This window comes from Dendrobium catenatum, unplaced genomic scaffold, assembly GCF_001605985.2.
Source record: "Dendrobium catenatum unplaced genomic scaffold, ASM160598v2 fragScaff_scaffold_1656, whole genome shotgun sequence".
In the NCBI taxonomy this organism is placed as follows: domain Eukaryota; kingdom Viridiplantae; phylum Streptophyta; class Magnoliopsida; order Asparagales; family Orchidaceae; genus Dendrobium; species Dendrobium catenatum.
The window spans coordinates 717,400-740,964 of record NW_021320118.1 but is presented as its reverse complement, the minus strand read 5'-3'; the positions used below and the strand labels follow the sequence as shown (position 1 = coordinate 740,964).

At 33.1% G+C, this 23,565-nt stretch overlaps 1 protein-coding gene across 2 annotated transcripts in view; it reads right to left on the bottom strand.

The window, feature by feature from the left end:
• Positions 1 to 2,458: 2,458 nt before the first annotated feature.
• Positions 2,459 to 23,565, bottom strand: part of LOC110106792 (mediator of RNA polymerase II transcription subunit 8) — a 40,115-nt gene continuing 19,008 nt past the window's right edge. Inside the window, exons 7-14 of one of the 2 annotated variants that reach the window (XM_028701254.1) lie at positions 21,112 to 21,179; positions 16,364 to 16,636; positions 8,348 to 8,404; positions 8,041 to 8,247; positions 7,276 to 7,329; positions 6,483 to 6,543; positions 5,255 to 5,338; positions 2,459 to 2,969 (exon numbers count right to left, since the gene is read on the bottom strand). In XM_028701254.1, coding sequence (XP_028557087.1) covers positions 2,794 to 2,969; positions 5,255 to 5,338; positions 6,483 to 6,543; positions 7,276 to 7,329; positions 8,041 to 8,247; positions 8,348 to 8,404; positions 16,364 to 16,636; positions 21,112 to 21,179 — 980 coding nt within the window. In that variant the 3' untranslated portion in view covers positions 2,459 to 2,793. The remainder of the gene's footprint in view (positions 2,970 to 5,254; positions 5,339 to 6,482; positions 6,544 to 7,275; positions 7,330 to 8,040; positions 8,248 to 8,347; positions 8,405 to 16,363; positions 16,637 to 21,111; positions 21,180 to 23,565) is intronic. The other variant, XM_020836806.2, reaches the window with a different exon arrangement.

The following is a 23,565-nucleotide window of genomic DNA, read 5'->3' as shown; positions in this document are numbered from 1 at the left end:
CACTGGCGGCAAAAGCCGCTGGTACAAGCCCAGTTAAGAAGAGATGAGGGAGGAAACCCTAGTTAGAGCACGAGGCTGAAAAACATTTTAGGGTATTTTGATTTTTTTTCTTTTTGGAATAATTAGGATATACAATTTTTATTTGTTTTTAAACTCTAAATTAGGTGGAGCTTGTTGGGCCAGAAATTTGCTTTTTGATCTTGAAACACTTAGATTTTATTTGGGACAACTTTATTACTGTTTTATAAAGCTTTTTTTACAACAAAATCTCTTGAAAGTAAAGACAAAAAAATGTGTAAAATTGTTCCAAACGAAATCTTAAACTAATTACCTGTAAAAAAGAAAAATTAAAAATCGTAATGATTCAAACTATATCATTATCATCTAATTTTGATTCTATTTATGCTTTGATTTGGTCCAATCAATCCCCTTTCTTCTTACTCATGCACCTAACCAGATGTAGACAGCATTCACCTAAAGTCTGGCGATAGGTATCACCCCTATGGCCAATTGAATTAGTTACCCATAAACCCTCTACATCCATGGGTAGCCATTCTATGCCCTTGGATCGTCTCAAAATTTTCTCATTTTTATATGGTTCACCTACTTTGATCTGAATTTCCTAGAATTACTATAACGTGTACAAAGTATAATCTTCTTATTCATAAATTTTTTATAGATTTAGATTGCCTTGCCTCGATAAGATATATATTTCAACATAAAAGGTGAGTACTTCGACATTTTAAGTGGCTCTTAACTTTAGCTATACAATAATTTGAACTATGATGTTCAATTTATTCATCAAATCCATGGAATTTGATATCAAGAGCTTCAAAGTAATAAATTTCATTCTTTGATTGCAATTTCTCCCTATAGTTGGGGAAAACTTATTACGTGCGATGTTCGAATGTATTCAAAGGCCATTCTGGGACAGCCACAACACCTAATGTACAGTACATTAGATGATGTGACACATCCGCATTGACCTCCGGGCACATTCGAACACTGCACAGAATAATCTCTCCTAATTGGAGGGTATAATTTCGATACGATTTTAAATCATTTATTGCACATAAAATTGAGTCAAATTCATTGGACTCTGAATTTTTCATTTAATTTTAAGTCACAAGAAATTAAACTGGCGACTTCTAAAAATAAATAATTCAAAGATCATAATGATTTAGAAATATATAAAAATCATTTAAATTCGAGAATATTTGTTCTTAGATTTGGTTGAATTGACCCTCTCTCTCTTATTCCTCGTGTGTCCATCAGGCATAGGTTACATTCCTCTTAGACTCCAGTCCACTAAATAGCCCTCCGATGCCCTTATCTATAGGCAGCCATTCTTTATCTTCATATCGTCTCTAATTTTTACAGTTTTCACATTGTTCACCACTTTTGATATGACTTTTTTTAAAACTTTTTATGAATTTTATAAACTACAAACATAATAGCCATAAACTATTTTTGTGGCTTTATATTTATCTCAAAAAGATAAATATTTCAGCACAAAATATCAACATATCATTATTTTTAAGTGGACCTAAATTTGAATTATAAATTAATTAGTGCTTCAAAAAAATTTTCCTTCTTTGATTGTAACTTATATCTCTAGCTGCTATTATAAGCATGCATGGGTAAAAGGGACGTTCGCCAATTTCATCTTTTAATAAGATCATAACAAATATAAAAATATTCATGAATTACTACACGTAGTTAGAATCACAAGGCCTTTTAATTCGAACATTATTAAGGCACTAAAATATTTGAAAAATACTCTATAATTAGGGGAATCAATATGCGTCATCCGATGGACCACTCCAAACCTGTTTCATATATTCTCCATATTTATGGAATATGCCACTTTCAAAAATCTATAAATAGAATATCACTCTATATAAAAGGGACCTTTTGCTAGAGATTAGTGAGAGCTCTAATGCTTCAAGAGCTCCAACACCAAAGCCGACAAACCTCCGCCCAGCCACCAACTACCATCACAATTCCACCCAGCTGCCAACCATCGCCAACCATCTTCGGACCACTGTACAACTGTCAACCACCACCATACTTCCACCCGACCGCCAACTGCAACCAAACCCCCGCCCAAGCATCATCAAACCACCACTGGGCTTCCACTCATCCGCCATCAAACTTCAGCCCAACTGTTGCCAAATTTCTTCCCGATCGCTGTCGGACTTCCGCTAAACTCTCCAAACTATTGTAATTTCACCACCTCTAAGTTAAGGGATGAGTCAAACATTTTTAATTCACTTAAATTTAGTGAAACCTTTTCACTTGGGCGAGGTGCCATGATTTTTCCCTTTTCGGATTTTCCACGTAAAAAATATCTAGTGTTTTACTGCTCTCTATCTCTTAAATTACATGTTTACGTGCTGGATATTTGTGCATCGCTAAAACGAAAAATTTACTCTACCATCACGAATATTCTAGCCCGTAACAAAACTGAACTTTATTCTCAAGAAACATTCAAATAAATTTCAAAAATAAAATAAATAATACACAAAATTTATGTAAAAAATCACCGAAATTGAAGCTTAATGATTTTGAGCCTCAAAGAGATCATACAAGATTGTAACTACGTTTAACATTAATGAATACATTAAGGGTTATCAGGAGGCATCTTCGTAATAAGGCTTCAATAGTTTAAGATATCGCCACTGAAAATTATTCACACCGAGCTGCACTTACAATGAACTTCAAATTGCTACTCTCCTGCACTTTTTCTCCAGGAAAGAAGACCAATTTCTGCACCAATCTTCAGATCTTCGTTTACTGTTGGTTTTGCTGCCTTTGTTGCTGAAAGTTAGGGTTATTTGGAAGTCCAGTCATAGTTTGTTGCATGTTCTGTGAATTTGAAGGAATGTTACCAAATCCACCCTGTGCGCCGTGCTGCTGAGGCTGCATTCCCACCATACTAGCTGTATTTGAGCCACCCATGCCGAACACTGCCAACCAAACATAAAAAGCTCTTAATAAGAAACATGCAAGAAATAGTCTGTCATAAAGACAGAGAAATTAAGGCTTCCTTTGAGACAATTTTTTTGTTGCTTAAAATAGCTTTCTAGTACAAAAACTAAAATTTTTGTACTCAAAAATTATTTTAAGAAATAATAAAAGAGCCGTCTCAAACGAAGCCTAAATAGAGGCCACAGCTTGTGCTGCATGGAGGAAGTAGCGGTTTCGGTATTGCAAGAAATGGCAGAGCCATCAATATTGTGGTTCTTCTTCACACCTGATATGTTCGTCTTTGGTTTTACATTAAAATAAATTCAATGAGTTTCTCCTTGACTATATGTCCAATGAGCAATGATTGAGCTCGACAGTAATCTTTGATATAACATTCAAAGTGCAAGTGCATTTTGATTCAAAATTCTTGCTCTCAAACAAAATTAAATTTGCATCTCAAAGCTAGCTAGTTCCATGAGCATTTCTCATAAATGCAAAAAACATACCATACTTTGTCTTATTTCTTAACATTGAATGAATGGTTCTTTTTCTATCACATCTATATGTATTATGTTACATCCTCTTTTAACTATTATTTACTCTAAAAAAACTGCCCAACATACAACTGAACTGAGGACATACTTGAGCATAAGGCCACTATAACATTAGCCATTGAGTTAGAGGTATTTTTAAATATTGACTCTTTTGAGATAAGTGTTATCCATGTACTCAGCTTTTAGCCCCAAGATTTAAGAAGAATCAAAAGAACTAATATGCTTGCTAATTTTAGGTAAATCACAAATTAAGGTTCTAATACGTAATGAACTTAGCATTGAATCATTGCATGTGACCACAATCATCTAAAACCTGTATGTCTACTTCAAAACCTACACAAGTGAAAGATGAAGAACTGACTAATCTTGCATTATCCTTATTTGCATAAAAATTTGTAGTTAATTTTCTTTTGGAGAAATAAGCACATACTGGAGATTAATGTTGAATGGATATGGATATCACATTCAAGAAGAAAAAGGATTATAATTTGATAGTAGCTCAATTGCAGGAATTGAAATTGTGGATTGTGCTCCACCAAAAGTTCGCCTTCAATTTTAGACCAAATTGATTCTTTATCAATTTCAATCACTTTGTATATAAAATCTATGAGATATTCAAGAGGAATAATTCTCTGCACGATCAATTATTTGCTCCTTTTTCTAATAAATGTCAACTGATTTGATCACTTAGTTTTCATTCTTCTCCATACAATACAAGAATATGCATACTTAATCACTTTTAGAAAATAATTAATCATCATTTAACTCAACTGTTGGTACAATGTGTTGCAATAAAATTCAAACCATTATCAATTATGGTTCGAAGCATATTCGAACATGATTAAAATATGACTTGAATAAGATTCAAACCATGATCAAATAACTCAAATAAGATTCAAACTTGTGTTCAAATATGTTAGAATCATGATTGATCAATGATTCAAACAAAGTTAGAATCCAATTCGAACACATGTTTTAATAATTTTTAAAACTCTTTGATATTCTATCTAGCTTTGTAGTTAGAGCCCCATTGAAATAACATAATAAAAACACTAAAAAACATACCATACCCATATCTACTGAAGTTGCCGATGAACTAGTCATTTAACCCAGTTGAATGAAGAAAAATCGAAAGTATGACGACAACAACAATAGAGAAAGCCGAAGTGTGGAAGGGCCTGATGTCGTTCTTCCTAAACAATTGAGCTATAATAATAGGAATCGTATTTTAGTCTGAAACGAAATTTCCGGCATGTTTTTCCATAAAAACAAATAGGTATTTTGGCAAAAATTCTACTATTATGAGGACAAAGTCAAATTACCCTTTTTTATTTACTTTACCTTTAAATACTTTCTTAAACTGGTATTTCATTATCTTTATTTTTATCTGCTTGTTTTTATTTCTTTAAGGGTTTAATCTTTTAATTTTCTTTTTAACTATTTTTATTTTTTAATTGATTTTTCTCAGTCTTTTGAACTGGTTTATTTTTTTGTATTTTTCATTTTTGTAAATTTATTATTATGGCTGGTGGTTCTAGAGAAAAAAAAAGGATCCATTTTTAAAATATGATACTAACTCCAAGTACTAGAAGAAAGTATAAAAAAGGCTAGTGGTTAAACATTGAATGATAATGGATGAGGGAATTAATCATTTGAGTGTTAATAATATGATGATGAACGGATCGCTCAAAAATTTGTAAAGGAATTCAAATTAAAAAAGAAGGAATTGCCTTGAGTGATGATGAAAATGAAGATGACATTGCTAATAATAATAAAATATTGAATTGGGTGCAACTTCTGCATCACATGCGCCTCTGCTTCACAATCAAAAAAGAGAAATAAGTAAAATAGAGTTAAAGTATCAAAAAGTTAAAGGGTAATTTATTTATACTAGCTTATTTAGTTATGTCAACAATTTGCTACTTTATTTTAAATTATATTGAATCTAATATTAAGTGATGTAGAGACTAAGAAGATAATTATAGTGATTGAAGAAGATTCTAAAGAAGATGATGATACGGAATTAGAAGATCATAGAATTATATTAAAAAAATGCCATAAAATATTTTAGACTCGTGTCAAATTTTTTTTAATATTTTTTTAATCGAACACATCTTCGACATGTTCAACACGTGTTGAAGGCACGTTGGTTACGTGTCGTGTCTGATACAAGTCGGACATTGCATATCTCTTTGTGGAGAATTATCTGTGCATCATAGATCCTAACCCTATCGGCGTATGAGGGCTTTATTTTAAACCTATTTCACTTAAGAATTAAAAGTATTAGATTGATATTTAAAACAAAGATTTGCTTTTTTCTCTCTTATTGCACGATTTTAAAGTTTATAATGATGAACTAAATTAATTTATAGATGTCTTATGACGTATTTTATGAATTTCCTTTAATTTTATGGTTTTTTTTTAGTTCAAGGCTTACTCTTAGATGTCTTGAGGCTTGCCTTGATAAGGAAATACACCTATGCTCTCAATTTTTCCTTAAGCCCATGCAGAGGTTTAAGACAAGGGATAATTAACTCATCTAAGCAATGAGCATAACTTGGTGACATACTAGTAAGGAGGTCTAGCGTAGGGTGGGGTTCTAGTTATATTAAAATTTTGGGTGGCATGCCAAAAAAATCATACATGTAGGGCAGTCTTTTGGTAGGAAATTCCCAAAAATTAAATAGCAATGAAGTCTTTTGGTTGGAAACTCCCAAAAATTAAATAGCAATGAAGTCTTTTGGTAAGAAATTCCCAAAAATTAAATAGCAATGAAGCCAATTGAACGCATGGAACATAATGAATGCTGATCAAAATCCAACCAATTGCAATGCCATCGAATACTTGCCTTTTCGATGCTTGAGATAATTCTAACCTTTGAACTATCTACAGCTTTAGCAATATAAACAAAATCAAAATGAGCAGAAAATTGTGTAAGTCAATGGAACTATTACTTACTCTGATCATTTAGAATTTGTGATTGAAGATTTCTTTGAGGATGTCCACCAGATAAACCAAACTGATAAATACAAAAGAAACAAGTCAGAATTAAATGATGAAATCTTATATTTAATCTAGTTGATTTACTACTTTAGGCCCTATTATGCATTCAGGAAATATAACTTTTAATAGAATAGAACAAGAAATAGAAATTAAAGGAAGAAAGCCATCGATGTACTGAAAATAGAGAAAGAACTTGCTAAAGAATGCAATACACAAGCTCATTAAGAGCCAACAAGAAAATCGAAGTTGCAATTTGACCCAAAAGGACAAAAAGAGTACAATAAATTTAGCCAAGTTCAATTATGTGATATCGACAATTTGTTCGAGAAAATGTGAAGCCAGCTATATGAACTGAGAACAATACACCACCCTATTGCAGCAATTACAAAAGAATATTATCAAAGTGGAAGGCTTAATATTGAGGCTAGGACATAGATAACTTCACTCAAATTCAAGCTGAGACATCTTCATCAATGATTATGAAGACTTGAAGAGCCAGCTAGCATAACACTAATAAAAGAAGAATTATATGTTCTTCATTGTAAAATGTAGGTCTGCTCCACTCTTTAAATGAAAATATGTACAGCTAATGTTTTTAATCTAAAAAGTAAAGGACTAAGTTCTAAAAAAAAAAGAAAAAAGGTAAACTCTAGCCGAACGAAAAATAAGGAAGTTAAAGATGGATGTTAATACTATTGTTATTTAATCCAAAGGTCAATCAAGCTGACAATTGAAATGAAAGACTCACCTGCATTCGTGTCAAAATAGATTGTGGCTGCATTGCCGCTGACATATTTGTGATCTGAAATAGGTAGGAGACTGTCAACTATAAAGAATGCTCAACTCTTTATTCCAAGTTCAAATGCCATCAATAATGATAAAAAATGGAACATCAAAATTATACATAACCAAAAAAGATGTCAGACAATCATCAACAAAATTATCATTATCATCATTAGCCTTATCCTAACTATTTGAGGACAAATTAATGAATCCTCATTTTCCATTCATTCATATTTGAGTGTCTTCTGTGGCATTAATCCCTTTTCCTTCATAATCCTTTAATACTAATTTTGTCTGACAAATTGGGGCATTTTTAGCTCATCTGTAATACAATCAAAAGTTTATAACATTTCCATTGATACAAAGGCATCTAAACGTTAATATAAGAGAGCTCCATCACCTATTGAGGTGCCACAGCATCAGAAAAACTGATGCCCAAATGCTTAGTTCTATCAAAACTGTTCTTCCAGCCACACATATGGAATAAAATACTGATTACTATTTGTCATATTAATTTTTACAACCTAATAGCACATAAGCAAACTACCATTTTGCTCTCCTATGCACTGATTTGATCAAGTCATCATAGAACTCTTTCAAAGCACACAAACTGTCCAACAAATGGTTGTCAACATAGAACACAATGTTGTAGAATATATGGCAAGTGGTGCCCCATACAACATCACAACATAAAAAAATAAGCAGCCATTTGAAGCAAAATTTTCCTAACCATTTGAGAATTTGGAGATGTCTGTGCAGCATTGAACAAGGCACTATTTGCAGATCCAGTAAATTGGCTCAACTGGTTTCTTAGTTGTCCACCTTGGGTTATCTGGCTTTGTGCTATGTTGTGCTGAATATGTGCAGATTGTAGTTGCCTGTTTTGAAACTGTTGGGACAAAGGTTGAGAATATTGCATTTGATGTTGTCCAGGTACCTATCATAAAGATGCATTTACATGATTTAAAAAAAAAGGAAGCATTCCACATACAACAAACACAAGAAAATTAGTGAAACAGAAGGCTCTGAATCAATACCGGTTGAAACTTCTGCTGACCTTGCCCCTGTAAATCATGTAACTGAGTCATGGTACCCTGCAGCAAAACAAATCTTCAATTAAGTCACTAAAATAGATTATGTTATTTGGGTAAAAACATACAACTTAACAAGAAATTAGTCTAATAAGCCACAAGAAAATACCAATAAAAGAAGTTAAGCATAAATCAAGTTACTTGTTAAAGAGAGCCATATAAAGGTATAGAGCATTGTCCAACAGTTGGTAAGCATAGATTAGAAGATCGTTAAGGAGCATCAAATAGTTCTGCGCCAGAAGTTCTATGGGTAACCACGCTTGCCATTTCTTTAGTTCAGAGAACAAATAGGATGGAATGTACTTTCATACCATGCAAGTTAAATAATGTCATTAGTATCTATGTAAATGAGTGTCTATTTGATAAAGAATCTTAATGAAAGCATTTAACATAAACGGGCCATTGATCAGATAGACATAGTGATACTATACAAAGTATCATGGTCTACGGCTTCCTAGAAGATTTAATGCAAAGATTCCGGAATAATTATGCCTTGCATTTATAATAAGTTCTTATAAACTAAATCTTTTTACTGATTTTCAAAAAAATTTGTGGTGAGAAACAGATAGTTATTAAAAATTTATTGTCAAATTTTTCAAAAAGGACTTTGCAGTTATTTTTACAACTTTAGCTGCCCAAAATGACCCTTAATATAAAACTCAAACTCATGTAACGAGTCACAAAGCAGCTTACCATCTCATACAAATAAATAGTTACTAAAGATGATTAATAGCAAAGCATAGAAATCAAATTGGAACAAAACAGTAATAGAACTCTTGTAGTGAAAAATAGTTATGTAAAACATCAGATAATACAAGCACAAAAACCTGTGAGAAGTTCATGCAATGAACTAGAACTTTCAATTACATGAAAATTTTAACAAAAGCCACTCTTGCAATGCATAGTTAGATTTTTTTTTTTTGACATCTTTGTACATATATGTTATATGAAATGCTAGATTTGTTTATATGATGATTAGAGGCGCTTGTTTCCTACGTGTTGAAGTTCTTACAGTTATACTTTATGTCTTTAAAAAGTTTATAAGTTATGGTTTATTTGCCTGTCCGATTTCCGTTCCCGCCTCGTCTATACGAGCTAACCGGGCCGGGTTGTGACACTCAGCACTTGAATGATTAGCAATTCCCCTCTCTCAGTATGCAATAATTGCTAATCCTCATCTTCTAGCATTCTTTTTATTCTTTTTCTTTGTTTTTAGCCTCCTGTGGTGCTTCTTTAACTAAAGACTATTCAACAATTGGAACATCAGGAAGCAATGTGACCAATTCCTAGATGTACTAATTTTACGACTACCAACAACAACTTGAGATCGATCAAAGGAAATATTTTTAGGTGGGGCCAATGTGTTCCTTCATAAATTTTATTTCCATATTTACAAGATTCTTATCATGGGATTAGAGGGAAAATTTTGTTTGATGGTTGCTGTCTTTTTGACCCTTAAGGCTAGTCTGGTAACAAAAAAATGTCCAATATTGTCATAATTGCACAATATTTGCAATTGACAAACGCAAACTGCCAATAAAACATGTTATGATATGTTCTTCAAGCTCAGAATCAGCACAGTTTAGCACAAGTTGTTTAAATTCAACAATACGATCTTTTACGCACAGTTCCTTTTTTGAAAATTGTGGAGTTCGGTGAAAGGCCTTGCCAAAAATGGGAAGGCAAATATAATTTTTTTGTAACTTCCTACATAAGAATTTAGCGTTTGCCCCTTCCTAGACCTAGTTCTCTTATGATCTTCTCAACAAATAGGCACACAAATTTTCGATTTAATAGTCACCAACTTAACATGTTTACTGGTACATACTTTATATAATCAAATGCACGCCTATCATATGCATACAATTATTGAAATTGCCAAAACTCAATCCACACTTAAAATCCCATTTTCACCCCATAGCCTTGATCTTGCATCAATGGTTTCTTTCTTGAAATACTTTGATAGTGTTTTTCCTCTTCGACTGAATCTTGAAATACTTGATGGAGTTTTCCATTTTGTGTTGTTAGTTGTCATCTAAATTGGCTGAAAGCACCTCACGATTACCTCTCACATGTTGCACATTGTTGTGAAAGTTGAATTTTTCATTGTAAGGCTTCCATAGTGATTTCTTGGGCCTGATATTGGCGATTCCTCCAATACATCGTTCTAAACAAAGGCTCTAATACCACTTGACACCAAGGATAAAAAAAGATCTAACAAGAATATTTATACAGAAAATTAAACAACACCTAATCCTTGTCTGGTCCTAAATCCACAAGCTAAGATAATCATGAAAAATAATAAACGGAATACAGGGCACACTTCCAATGCTTTCCAATTTCTAATAACCTTGTTGTACCCAAAACACCTCTCTCTGTGCACCCCAAAGGCAAAAAAAAAAAAAAACACCACTGGTATGATTTCCATGCTAGGGAAAGGACCTTGTGAAGACAGGTTTCCTGATGCAGCCTACAGCACGCCAATCAAAGGGATATTTCTACGATATTGTTCCATGCTTGACTGCGTCTCTCCCACTGTAGAATCAAACAGCCCAGCTGCAATTGTCAGAGCTCTTCCCATTGTCAATGATTACACACAAAAGTATCCAGCAGCCATGGGGATCACCTGATGCTGCATGACCCAAAAACCAGTGGCTGATAACGTCCCCACAGCCACCAATCCTACAAGAAACCCAATAACAGATAGATTATGAACACTGACGAATAAGATACAAAATAATTAAATAAGAAAACAACGGAAAACCTAGTATGTGATTCTTGAGCCCAAAAGCCTTCCTCTTATCAACCTTCAAGATATTCTTCGAATTTCAATCAACTATGTTAGCATGGACTGCCACTGAACTGTCTTTCCAAGACTCCAAGAACGAAAGAATTGATATTTTGAACCTTGGAAAAATGAACTGCAAAGGGAAAAAATGCATTTGCCCTTACCACACAGCCAAGAACCACTTATTACTAAATTGTATTGTTTCCACCCCTGGTGTTGCACCATTCAAAGACCGACGGCCTGCAATGAGCCTTATGCTGCATCCATAGCCAACCACCAGTAGTTTGCTTGCCACAAGTGGCTACCAGAAAAAGGGGTAGGATCTTGGCATAAATGGTAGAAGAAACCCAAACACCGCTACAAACACCTCCCTCTTTCTACCACTCCAAGAAAATAAAAATCCTTCCCAAAACTTAGGATAACATGAACTTCTCACACCAAACACTACAAAGTAACAAGGGGGAATAGGAATATAAATAAACTAGCCCCAATTAAAATTATAAAGACTTATTTACAAATATACCAACTTGAAGGGAAAAAAAAAAGAAAAGATGTCCTAATTAAAAAGAAAATATATTTATGAATAGGAACCAACCTGAAATCACTATGTCAGTCCATATTGCTGCCTTCCCACAGTGAAGAAAATGAGCAATGTGGACAAGCCAATTTTTTTTCATTTACCTTTGATTAACTAACAAGTTTGGCATTGTGCAACAAGCAATGCAACAGCATGCTTAAGACAGGGCTAAAACTAATGATACTCAACTATGCCCATTGTTTTACCCCACCCAATGAGTTCATTTAATCCCCCAATGTGAAGATCTAAGAACAAAAAACTCTCAGAAAAGAATGAAGAATGTATAAGCCTGATCCTTCGAATTAAAAAATCATTAAGAACAAATCAATAAATTTGGAATTCGTGCACTTTTGTTTGTGACTAAAACAAGGGTAGTCAATCATATCCTTTCAAATCCAGTTACTTTAACATTGATGATTTGTAATTTGGTTGTTATCTTGTTGATGGCATCAGCAAAGGTTTACCCTTGCAAAGTCTCTTCCCACTTAGCATCTTAACCACAACTTCTTTGAGAGCTTAGATTCTTCAGGACATGAAGGTCAAAATCTTTATATATATATAAAGATTTATAAAGTTCGGGAATCTAAAAATAGCAGCATGGTTGAATTTTACTCTCAATTTCTAGAAAGCTCCCTAAGCAATTCAGTTCAATTAAAATCACATTTCATAACTCAAGTGATAATGAGAGCAATAACAGTTCTAAAGCTAAAGAACTTTAAAATATTTTATTAAATTTAATTAGCTAATGGAAACTTCTTGTCTTATGAGTAAATACTATTAGTTTAGGGCATTCTTAAATAGTTTTTACATTTTTCAAAATATACAAAAACACCCTTACCAAAAAAAAAATAAAGCCTAAGATTATTGTAAAAGAGGTTACAAAGATAACCACATAAAAATTAACATGAAATTTTCCTTGTGCAAGGCTTCAAGAACCCTCCTAAGATGAACAAGGTGGTTCTTCTAGACTTGCTATAAATCAAAATATTATCAAAATAAACAATTTAAAATCACTAACGAGAGAATGGACATGCTCATAATTCCCATTATATTCTAGTTGCACAGAACAATCCAAGAGGCATAGCCGATGTAGTCACATAACACTTTCCTAGAAGTGAAAATAATTTTCCAATAGTCTCCCTCAAGAATCCTAATTTGATTATAACCACCTTGGAGATTAATTTTAAAAAAGATTACCAATTTACACATCATGTCATCCATATCTAAGAAGGGGACGTAAAGTATAGTGTGATAGACTGATAGTAATAATTTTGGATAGTTATCACACATGCAATTACTTCCATATTTCTTAGAAGTAAGAAAGACTAGAAATACACAAGGACTACGACTCTCTAATAAATACCTAGTAAATAAGAACCTACTGTCTTTTAGACTCAAAATGTTCAACAAGATTAATGCTATAATGTGCAAGGTTAGATAAAATGAACCAAAAGATTAAATAATAGGATATATTGTATGGAACAGAGGGTGAAGATCATATGGAAAATCCGTGATATATGGTTCTTCAAAGTCGGACTGGACTTTACTAAAATTTTCAAAAAAAAAAATCGAAGAATTTTCTGAAATTTTTAGTTTCTATAGCAGAGAGTTCACATACAATTCCTAATCTTTTACATTCTCAAACTCAAAACGATTAAGGCTAAGTGGATTATTTTGTTATTTTGGTGTGTTGGTGCCCTTCATGATTTTGTAGGATTATCTTTCACCAGGGAAGGAGTGAGAATTAACATTTACTAAAGCTTGAAAACATAAGTTTAACTTACCAAAGTGAGCAGCATCTAGATCTTAATTCAAAAGGCCATGGATGACCAAATAATACAAGTATAAAATCCATTAGGTAAAGCATCAAAACAAAAATTATCAAAGAAAACAGCCAAATGATTAAAAACTAGAAAATGTGTAATAGACATGAAAATTCTATAAACCCAAACAACCATAAAAAGTTGCCAATGAATTTTAGGCTTAAGTTTCATATGCACTAGACTAAATTTTGTAATCATGTTTAAGCAACTCTTGCTAATAACAGGCTCACCACTCCAAAAGTAGGTGAGCGGTTCTTGCATAATCATCAATCATTCAAATAGTAGCTGAAATACAACACGTAACATTATAAGAAGATCTCTAACGCTTCTTAAGCATCATTCACATCCTAGCAAGGTTCAACTTCAACTTCTGGGGCTGCCTTATCATTTTAATAATCTACAACATTGGGGAGAATCAAGTCATACATTCATGCACACAACAACCTCTTTGCTGACACTTTGAGCATGTGCAACCAGTGTTTTTGGAATCATATGTACCTGCCATAGTTCTACACTCATTCCTTTATCAACGGTGGTTTTACTTCATTAAGATGCAGCAATACTTCCGGTGTGTGCAGATGTCACAATGTAAGATTGAAAAAGGTGACATTATTATGACTGCCCTAGGATTTGAAATTGTGTAATCGTATATTGTGGCTTTTTTACAAGGAGATAAGTAATAAGCCTTAAACCATTGAGGTATAAGCAAAAATCCCAAATCCTATTGTAGGATCACAAGCTAGTTTGAAATCCAGAAATGGTAAACTTGGGAATTAAGACTAGCTTACCCAAAAAGTTTCAGTTTGCAAATATCACCTTCAAATCATTAGACATGTTTTCCTACTCAAAATAATGGTCCATATCAAATAGCTAGTCAAAGAAGGCCTCTAAGACCAAGTTTTTCATCAAGAGATGGCATTCATACCTTGCTGGGACCAAGATTCAAAACCAAGCCTATAAAGAGGATAAAGAAACCTAGATGCAACACTTCAAGTATGCTGAATAAAAGCTGAGTTGGGGTAGAATCCACTATGATCCTAAAATTTCAAATTTCCAATGCCATCTAATAGAACAATAAAAACACCATGATCAACATGTTCATTAGTGGTCTGAACTACACTTTACTAGAGAAATGACTAGAGCATCAAGTACATTCGTGTTAATGAGTGGTTGTGCAACTTCCATTATTAGTTATGTAGAATCAAATTAGGTTGGGAGCATATTGTCATCATTTCTTGATGCAGAACAAACGGAGGATCCTCACATTGAAAATTCATTAAACCATCCTGATAAAAATTCTGGTATCAAGCAGACATTATGCGAATCTCAAATACCAAATTTGATCAAGTCAACGAATCAAGGTATAGTCTTTCCTAGGTGATCTAATGCAAAGATGAAAAAATCAAACATGCAAAAGGTATTTCTTTGACAAAGATGCAATTATCTCCAAGTCAAAACTCGACAAAGAGTCAAAAAGTTTATCTGTTAACATAAATAGGTAGTTGTTAGAGATGATTAAACAAAAAGTACAAAAACTAAATTAGGATGAATCAATACAAAAACTCCGCAAAAAATTCATTCGCAAGAGATGAGATCATAATAGTATCATAACCAATAAGAATTCTTGAAATAAAACAAACTCTAATTGTGAAAATCTAAAAAAACATGATCTCTCAATGCAACCAATAACAAAAGAGGAAGCGATAGGCAGAAGAGTAGGAGTAAAGAATGAGAAAAGAACGATAAAACAAACAAGAATTAAATCAACATGATAGTAGCAATTGCACAATCTCTTCATCAAACTTTGCACTTTAAAGACAAAGCAATCTTCACCTCCATCGAAGAAAGTCCATTCTTGAATAATCTCTTCTACAATTTCAATAATCCTCTTCACACAGATAAATGTATAAGCTAAAAAAAGAAGTTTTACATATGATCCTTAATCAAGAAAGATGAATAAAAACCTCAATCTCAAAAAACTTTCAAGCTGCAAAATAATATCTTTATTCTAGAACCATCCTAACAAGGATATCTATTCCATAAATTAAAAGCATCAAATCTATGCCTATATCCACGCTCAAATCAGTCCAAATCTTCCATGATATAGTATATGATCAGTTCCTATTCTACGCCAACAAACAGAAGTTAGCCAGGTTCATTTGCCATACTAAATCTAACCAAACATGCAGAAAACATGAAGTGCAAACCAGAGAATTCTGACAACATTAGATTGCCAAATTCAAATTGGTCGGCCAATTTGACCTAAAGCGGATTGAAAGGATCAAAGAGATTTAGTCACATTGGTTGGGTATAGTCAAATTGATCGGCAATATGACCCATGGCAGATAGAAAGTGCTCAAGTCTCCTAAAAGAAAAAAAAAAACTGGTGTAACACAACAATATTGAATTTTTTTGAAGTACTATAAACCTAACAGCAACCTTCAATTTTGCACAACTGTAAACGTAGTCAGTATCATATAGAGCAATTGGAGTGATAAGGTGAAAGAAAGTTTGAAAACTTTGAGCACAAAGGTTATATATGGAATCAAGAGGAGTCATGCTCATTTTCACATCCAAATTAGCAGCTAAGAGGTAATGCGTCAACAATTCATTTTTCTGTGAAAAACACCGCCTTCATTAGCCATATCATAAACTCATGGTATCAGAGTTCTTGCCATTCTCCTGTTAAATGCTAATGAAGCCATGTTACAGAAAAAAGAATATAAATATTTACCTTATGCAATCAAAAGACATAAAATCGAATTCTCAAGAACCTGTGCTAGAATTGCTGTACTCGAAGGTTGCCTGAGCTGTTGTTGAGCAAGAAGTTGTTGCTGATGCTGCGGCATTTGCATCATTTTCTGTCGTTGCTGCTGCTGCTGCTGCTGCTGCTGTGTTTGTTGCTGTGGTGAAGGTGTATTCATAATGTTTCCACCAGATCTAGGTGAATTAGCATATGGTGGAGGAGGTGTCGAAGCATTGTCAAATGAAGATGAAACACCAGAAGGTGATGGAACGGATCTTCCAATCATTTGCCCTCCAGTAGTCTGAAGTAAAAACAATCAGTGAGAAAATATTAATAAAATACAACAATGGCTGAAGCAAGTTTAACCTACAAAAGAATTTTAAAGCGTACAAAAATGTTTTGCTAGTCAAAATTCCCCATCCTAGATAGTATGAAAGAAAAAAAAAAAGGTGAAACATGAATTATGCTTCTCAGTCAAAAAACACAGTCAATGCAAAAAAAATTTCCTTGTGCTGATATATATGTTTTCTGCAGATCAAGTCAGATGGGAAGTTTAAACCTTAGCAGGCATCAATAAAATGATTATTGGTTCCACCCTCCAGTTTCATTAATCAGTGTATGCTGTGATGGGAAAATAGGTAATTTGATTGTTATCAGCTTCATATATGCTGGCAATCATCTTCCCAGTCAGTGGTATATCTTAATATCATACAAGCTTGGTAATTAAGCTAAGTCATCACCATAAGCTTATAAGAAGGGAAAAGAAAAAAAAAACTCTCTTGATTCTCTTTTCAAGGTAACCGCACAAGAAATAATCCAACTAACTTCAGGTTCAAGAATACTATGGCAGCATCACACCAAAAAGTATGTCACAACTACCATCCTGTTTCCAATTTATTACATAATTAACGTCCCAGTAGTTTATCTAATGCGTCTATTCTTTGCTTGATATTACATTATAGTACGCAAGTTCTTGAAAATAATTGGAGCTTAGTTCTGAAAGTAATTTCATTGAAGAGAGTTCTACTGAATTTTGATGCATGAACTCACTTCTTATGAACTCAAATTCAGCGTTTATTTCGATTACAATGAATTTCAGTTTTCCTATAATCACATCAATTTTATATTATTTTATTGACATCATAAATAAAAATAATATTATAACTTCACCTCGATTGAATTTAACAAGAATTGGAAAGAATTGGCTTTTGATTTCATTCCAACATTTGTATTTTATTTATACAATCCTAAAAACTCTTCAATTAAAAAATATACAAAATTTAAAATTATGATTACATAATAATTATAATATCTTATACTTTGATAAGTAGATAGAATAATAATTATGGACTAATTATAATAGTCCACAAATTCATAGAATCCTAGAAGAGCTTCAAATATGAAACATATAAAATCTGAAAACAATAATTACAGAATAATCATAATAGATGAGTAGGAAGTATGGATCTCAATTAGGTGGCACCACAATTAGAACAAAAGAGGGCATAAGTCTTGATAATTATGGGTCCTAATTGGCGAAAATTATGCGTGCATTTCATTGAATTTAATGTCACTTAACTCTTTAAGCAAAAAAATAAAAATGAAGGTGACTTCCAAGCCCTCATTACTCACACAAATTAATGTCACACCTTTATGAAGATGAGTTTCAAAATAAAGAACTACCTTTCATCTATTTTCTACCAAACGAAAATTGAAACTCAATTCCAATCACTTCCAATAAGGCTTATATTCAAATCATTAAAGATATGTATGCATGAGCTATTACTTGTGTTCAAACACAAGGTGGTTTGACGAAGTATTTTTCTATTTCGGTTGGATTACATCAAGGATCATCCTTAAGTCCATATCTTTTTGCTTTAGTCATGGATGTTCTCACTAAACATTTACAAGAAGATGTACCTTGGTGTATGCTTTTTGCTAATGATTTTCTTCTTGTTGACAAGACTAGAGAGGGAGTTGAAGGTAAACTTGAATTATGGAGGTCAACTTTAGAGTCTAAGTTTTCGCTTGAGTAGATCTAAAACTGAATATATGGTGTGTAATTTTAGTAGCAATAGACCTAGTGAGGGGGTTGTGACTTTAGGCGATCAAGTCATTAATAAGAGTACACGTTTTAGATATCTTGGATCTATTATTTAGAGTGATGGTGAAATAAATGGGATATTATCATCAGAATTCAAGTTGGATGGTTGAAGTTGAGGAATGCATCGGGCTTATTGTGCGATAGAAAAGTCCCCCTCAAACTTAAGGGTAAATTCTATGAGATGGTGGTGAGACGTGCAATGCTTTATGGTGTCGATTGTTGGCCGTTAAAAGAGAAGCATAATACTAAGTTAAGTGTTGCAGAGATGAGGATGCTTAGGTGGATGAGTGGCTTGACTCTTAGAGATAGCATATGAAATGAGCATATACATGAAAAGGTTGGAGTAGCTCCAGTGGAAGATAAGATTACAGAGAGTCGCCTTAGATGGTTTGGTCACATTAAATGGAGGCCTTCCGATGACCCGGTTCGGAAAGTTGAGGTATTAAATTTTACTTATGTTAAGAAAGGCAGAGGTAAACCTAAAAAGACTTGGTTAGAAAATATTAGAAATGATCTTTCTTTATTAGATTTAAATGAGAATTTGAATTTTAGTCGGACACAATGAGGAAAAATGATTCATGTAGCCGACCCCACATAGTGGGACAAAGGCTTGATGTTCTTGTTGGTTTTGTTGTAATTCTAATCACTTCCAAACATTTGCATTGAAACAAACTAACCCTTAAGGTACACATAACTTATGGGATATTTGATATCATAACTAGGTAGTATGGAAGAAAAACTTACAAAGGAAAAAAACGAACAAGAGCAACTAGGGAGAAATGAGGAGAAGAAAAGATTAGAAAAAAAGAGTATACATCAAATCATTACAGATAAACAAAAAGACAAAAAAAAATCCCAAAGCAATAAAAAAAGCTTAATAATAATATACCTAGAAAAAAACCATTGGAAATTACAGTAAAACAAAACTTCCACTTCTTAATTTTAAATATGTTAACCTCCAAGAAACTTAGTCTATATGTAGTCTAGATGGACATGCAAAAATCATCTGCGATCCCACCGCAAGTAAAAGGTGCAAGGCAGAGAAGCGGACGTGATTAAAAAAACATAAGTAACCTTTAATATATCCATGTTGCATGTTAATAGTGTACAATGCTAACTCTAAAACCAAGACGTAAGCAACTTCCTTCGATATATCCATCTTGTATGTTAAACAGTGTACAATGCTAGCTCTAAAACCAAAACATTAGCAACTGGCACGATATTTTTAAACCATGATTTATCGCAAATTACATAACCAAATTCCACTAGGTCATCAACTTGTTTCTCAAAAAAGACCATGCTTCAACAACTTCTTTACATATTTTACTAAACAATTAATTTGACTTCCAATAAACTTAGACTAACATTATGAAAGGATAAAAAAGGAAACAATGCTAAAACTTTTTTCTACTCCTATGGTCATTATTTTTCAATATTTCACCTTTTGGGCATGTTCTTGTTGGGCTAATCCATAGACCCCTCAAAGTTCATAAAAGAGTGCATTAATCCAATCTTAAAGCACCAAGACTCAAAAAATATTCCCATGTTTGCATCCAACACAATATGCCAAACTTTTGAAAATTTAAGACGTGTAAGACACCATTAGCCTTGCACTAGTATATGTTTTAAGGAAATTTTCAATGCTTCGCCCATTGGGCATGTTCTTGTGCGGCTAATCCATAGACCTCTCAAAATTCATAATAAAGTGCATCAGTCCAATCTTGAAGTGCCAACACTTTAAAGTGCTCCCATGTTTGCGACCAACACAATATGCCAAAATTTGAAATTTTAAGAAAACGCATAAGACACCGTTTGGCTTGCCCCAGTATATGTTTTAAGGAATTTCTCAATACTTATTTCGTAGCCCCTCATGAATGACATGTATTAGAGCACATATAACAAAATATAAGCCAATCTAATCCAGTTACAAATCAAATCGATTTCATTTTAGATTCTTACTCTCTAATCTCTTAGTCAGTCTTTCAATATATTGTCACTACTATTTTTACATTGTGCTCAATGTGATCACTACCAATACTTCCTAGAATTAAATTGCATTTAATAAAGAAATTTAGTATTTCTTATGGCACATGTCTAATATTATTTGTAATATAATCATGAGACTGGTTTTATTTTGATATTTTTAATATCACCATATCTAACCTTCACTGATGCTATTTTAAGATAAAAAACAGATATTGAAGCATGGTTAGGTCTTTCTAAACCTTGATTCATTATGAGATCAACATTAATATCAGACTACCAAACATTCAACAACTTTAGATCTTTCATTAACATCATTAGACTTGATCAACAAACACTTGCAAATCAAACCAATGACATCTTAAAAACTAGTTTTGCATTGGTATAGGTGAAAACAAAAAATATTTCCTTTGCCAATCGTACTTGCATTTCCTCTTTCCTATATAATATAGAAATCAATCAAGGCCCCTAAAATTGCGGAACCAAAGTTCAAATATCAATTAATTTGGGCATTCATACAGATAGGATAGATTGGTAATTAGTTAATTACAAAATTGACATATAATCATACAAAGCTGCTGCGACATCACAAATCACCCTACCAGTTTTTCACATAAAAGAGAAAGAAAAATGAGAAACAAAATAATTATAATAAGTCAACTTTTAATCATACAAGAGTAACAGTAAACCTGCATCAAACCTCCCTGAGGATTTATAGAGTTGGATGAGAAAGAAGGGGTACTCTTGGAGAATACACCTGCAAATAGGCATTTGAAAGTGATAGGTTATTTCACTGCATGCTTAATGGTAATCATGGATGAAGGTGGATAAAAAAAAAGATTAAAACCGTCTCCGTAATTGGTTTGCACAGAGTTTTTAAAAATTATGATGGATTGATTTTGTTGAAGGGAGATAATTGGAAAAACTTATTTACTTAACAATGGTGTATTAGTCCCTAATATGCCAACACTCCCCTCAAATTAGAGGGTATATGATTATTAACTTTAGCTTGTTACAGAAGCAAGAAAATGAGGGAGGAACCTGAGTTTTGGTGAAGATATATATACCGCTTATTCTGAACTGAAAACATGATGAGTAAAACTTCTAGAAAAAAACATCTCGTATGAAATGGCAATCAACTTTAATGTGTTTGGTTATTTCATAAAGCATAGAATTACGAGCAGAACAAATGGTTGCACGAATTCACAAATAGAATGAGCAATGCCTCTATAGTTTGCTTCAGCACTAGATCAAGTTAGTTTACTTCGTACTCTCCAGGATGGCTTCCCACAAAAACATAGTACCCAATAGTACATTTTCTATCATCAACAAACCTAACATAATAGGCATCTGTGAATGATTGTATTTACGTGCTCCTTTTGAGTACATAACATCTCTTTTCCATGAGTCTTCTAAATGCATATTAGAATTTAAATAACAGCAACTAAATGCTTTTGTTTTGTATTTTACACATGTTGACTTATAAACCCAACAACAAAAGAAATATTTGATGTTATAAAAATCAAGGTAAATTAATTTTTAGGCTAATCTTTGATACTAAATATATCATCATATGGTATATACTCCTAGATATGATTTGGTTAAAGGGAGAGTTAGTTGGTGTGCACCCTAAAAGTCCAGTTATTACAAGGATATCAATAGCATATGCTCTTTGAGATAGAGAGGTCATAAGAAAGTATTTAAAGCACACTAGATCTTTGTTTACAAAATAATCCTAGGTAGAGCATAACTTCAAATGTTTTTTTATCAATTTAAGTAATATACCATCAACATAAATGGCTAGCACCATTGGGACCTCTTGTTGTGTGTTTGATAAAGATAAAATGATCGACAATATTACTTGGAAGGCTAAATTTTGTAAGAAATTTATAGAATTTGTCAAAACAAGCCCGAGAACTCTACATGAGACCATAATTGGCATTCCTAAGTTGCATATATCACCCCGTAAACAACATATCAAGGATATTGCTCCATATATATGGCCTCATTCAAATCGCCATAAAGAAAGGTGTTACCAAGATTGATTTGTAGCATAGGCCAGTCTTGATTGAGGGTAATAAAGAGTAGAATTATGATAAAGTCGAGTTAAACAACTAGAATGAAAGTATCCAAATAATCTATCAAAAAGACTATTAAAACCTTTGGTAGGGAGCAAATATGGGATAGGTTTTGTAGTAGGAGGTGGTGAGGTCTTCTAGCGTGCACAAGAAAAAAAAAAAAAGAGATAGTGAGCAAAGAAATAATGGTAAGCATAATAGATGGAGATGATTCAAGAGTATTTTCATGAAAGGTGGCATCAGCTTAAGTATAAAAACATTTGGTTAAAGGATCATCCAATTTATATCATTTTTAGGTTCAGGAGGACCAAACAAATATACAATGGGTGGAACCTGCAGAAAGATTAGCATGTAGGCAAAAATCATAAACAAAGCAATGGAAACCAAACACCCATTAAGAGAAAAAATAAGAGCTTGGGAGAAAAAATGCTGATTAGTAGTGATTGATTGTTGATAAGTGTGAAGGGGGCACAATAAATAAGGTACGAGATAGTTGGACCGAATCTCTCTAAAGCTGGCAGGGGGCTTTCATATGAAACATGAGTCTTCTAGTGACATATTGTAAATGAAAATGCTTACATTATTCAGCTTCATTTTGCTGAAAGATATATGACCATATGGTTTGATGAAGAATACCATTTTTAGACCAAAAATTTGAAACAAGGTTTTCAGATATTCTTAAGAATAATTAATGCGCAAAACTTTCAATGAAGTAAAAATTTTGAACTTCAATTCCTTGATAAAACTTATAAAATGCACGAACTCATAACCAACATTTTAAAAAATATATCCAAATAACTCGAGAATAATTATCAACAAAGATAACAAAAATAGTAAAACGTAAGTGATTCAAAGCAAGACTCAAACCCCAAATATGGGAATCTACTAGACTTGTCAATATTGGACCCGACCCGAAAATCCGATCTGAACCCGACCTGAATATTTCTGGTTTGGGTTGACCCGAACCCGAAATGGGTCGGGTTCGGGTCCTGAAAACCAACCCGTTTGAAAAATCGGGTCGGGTTCGGGTTGACCCGAGAACCCGGGAATAACCCGAAATGACCC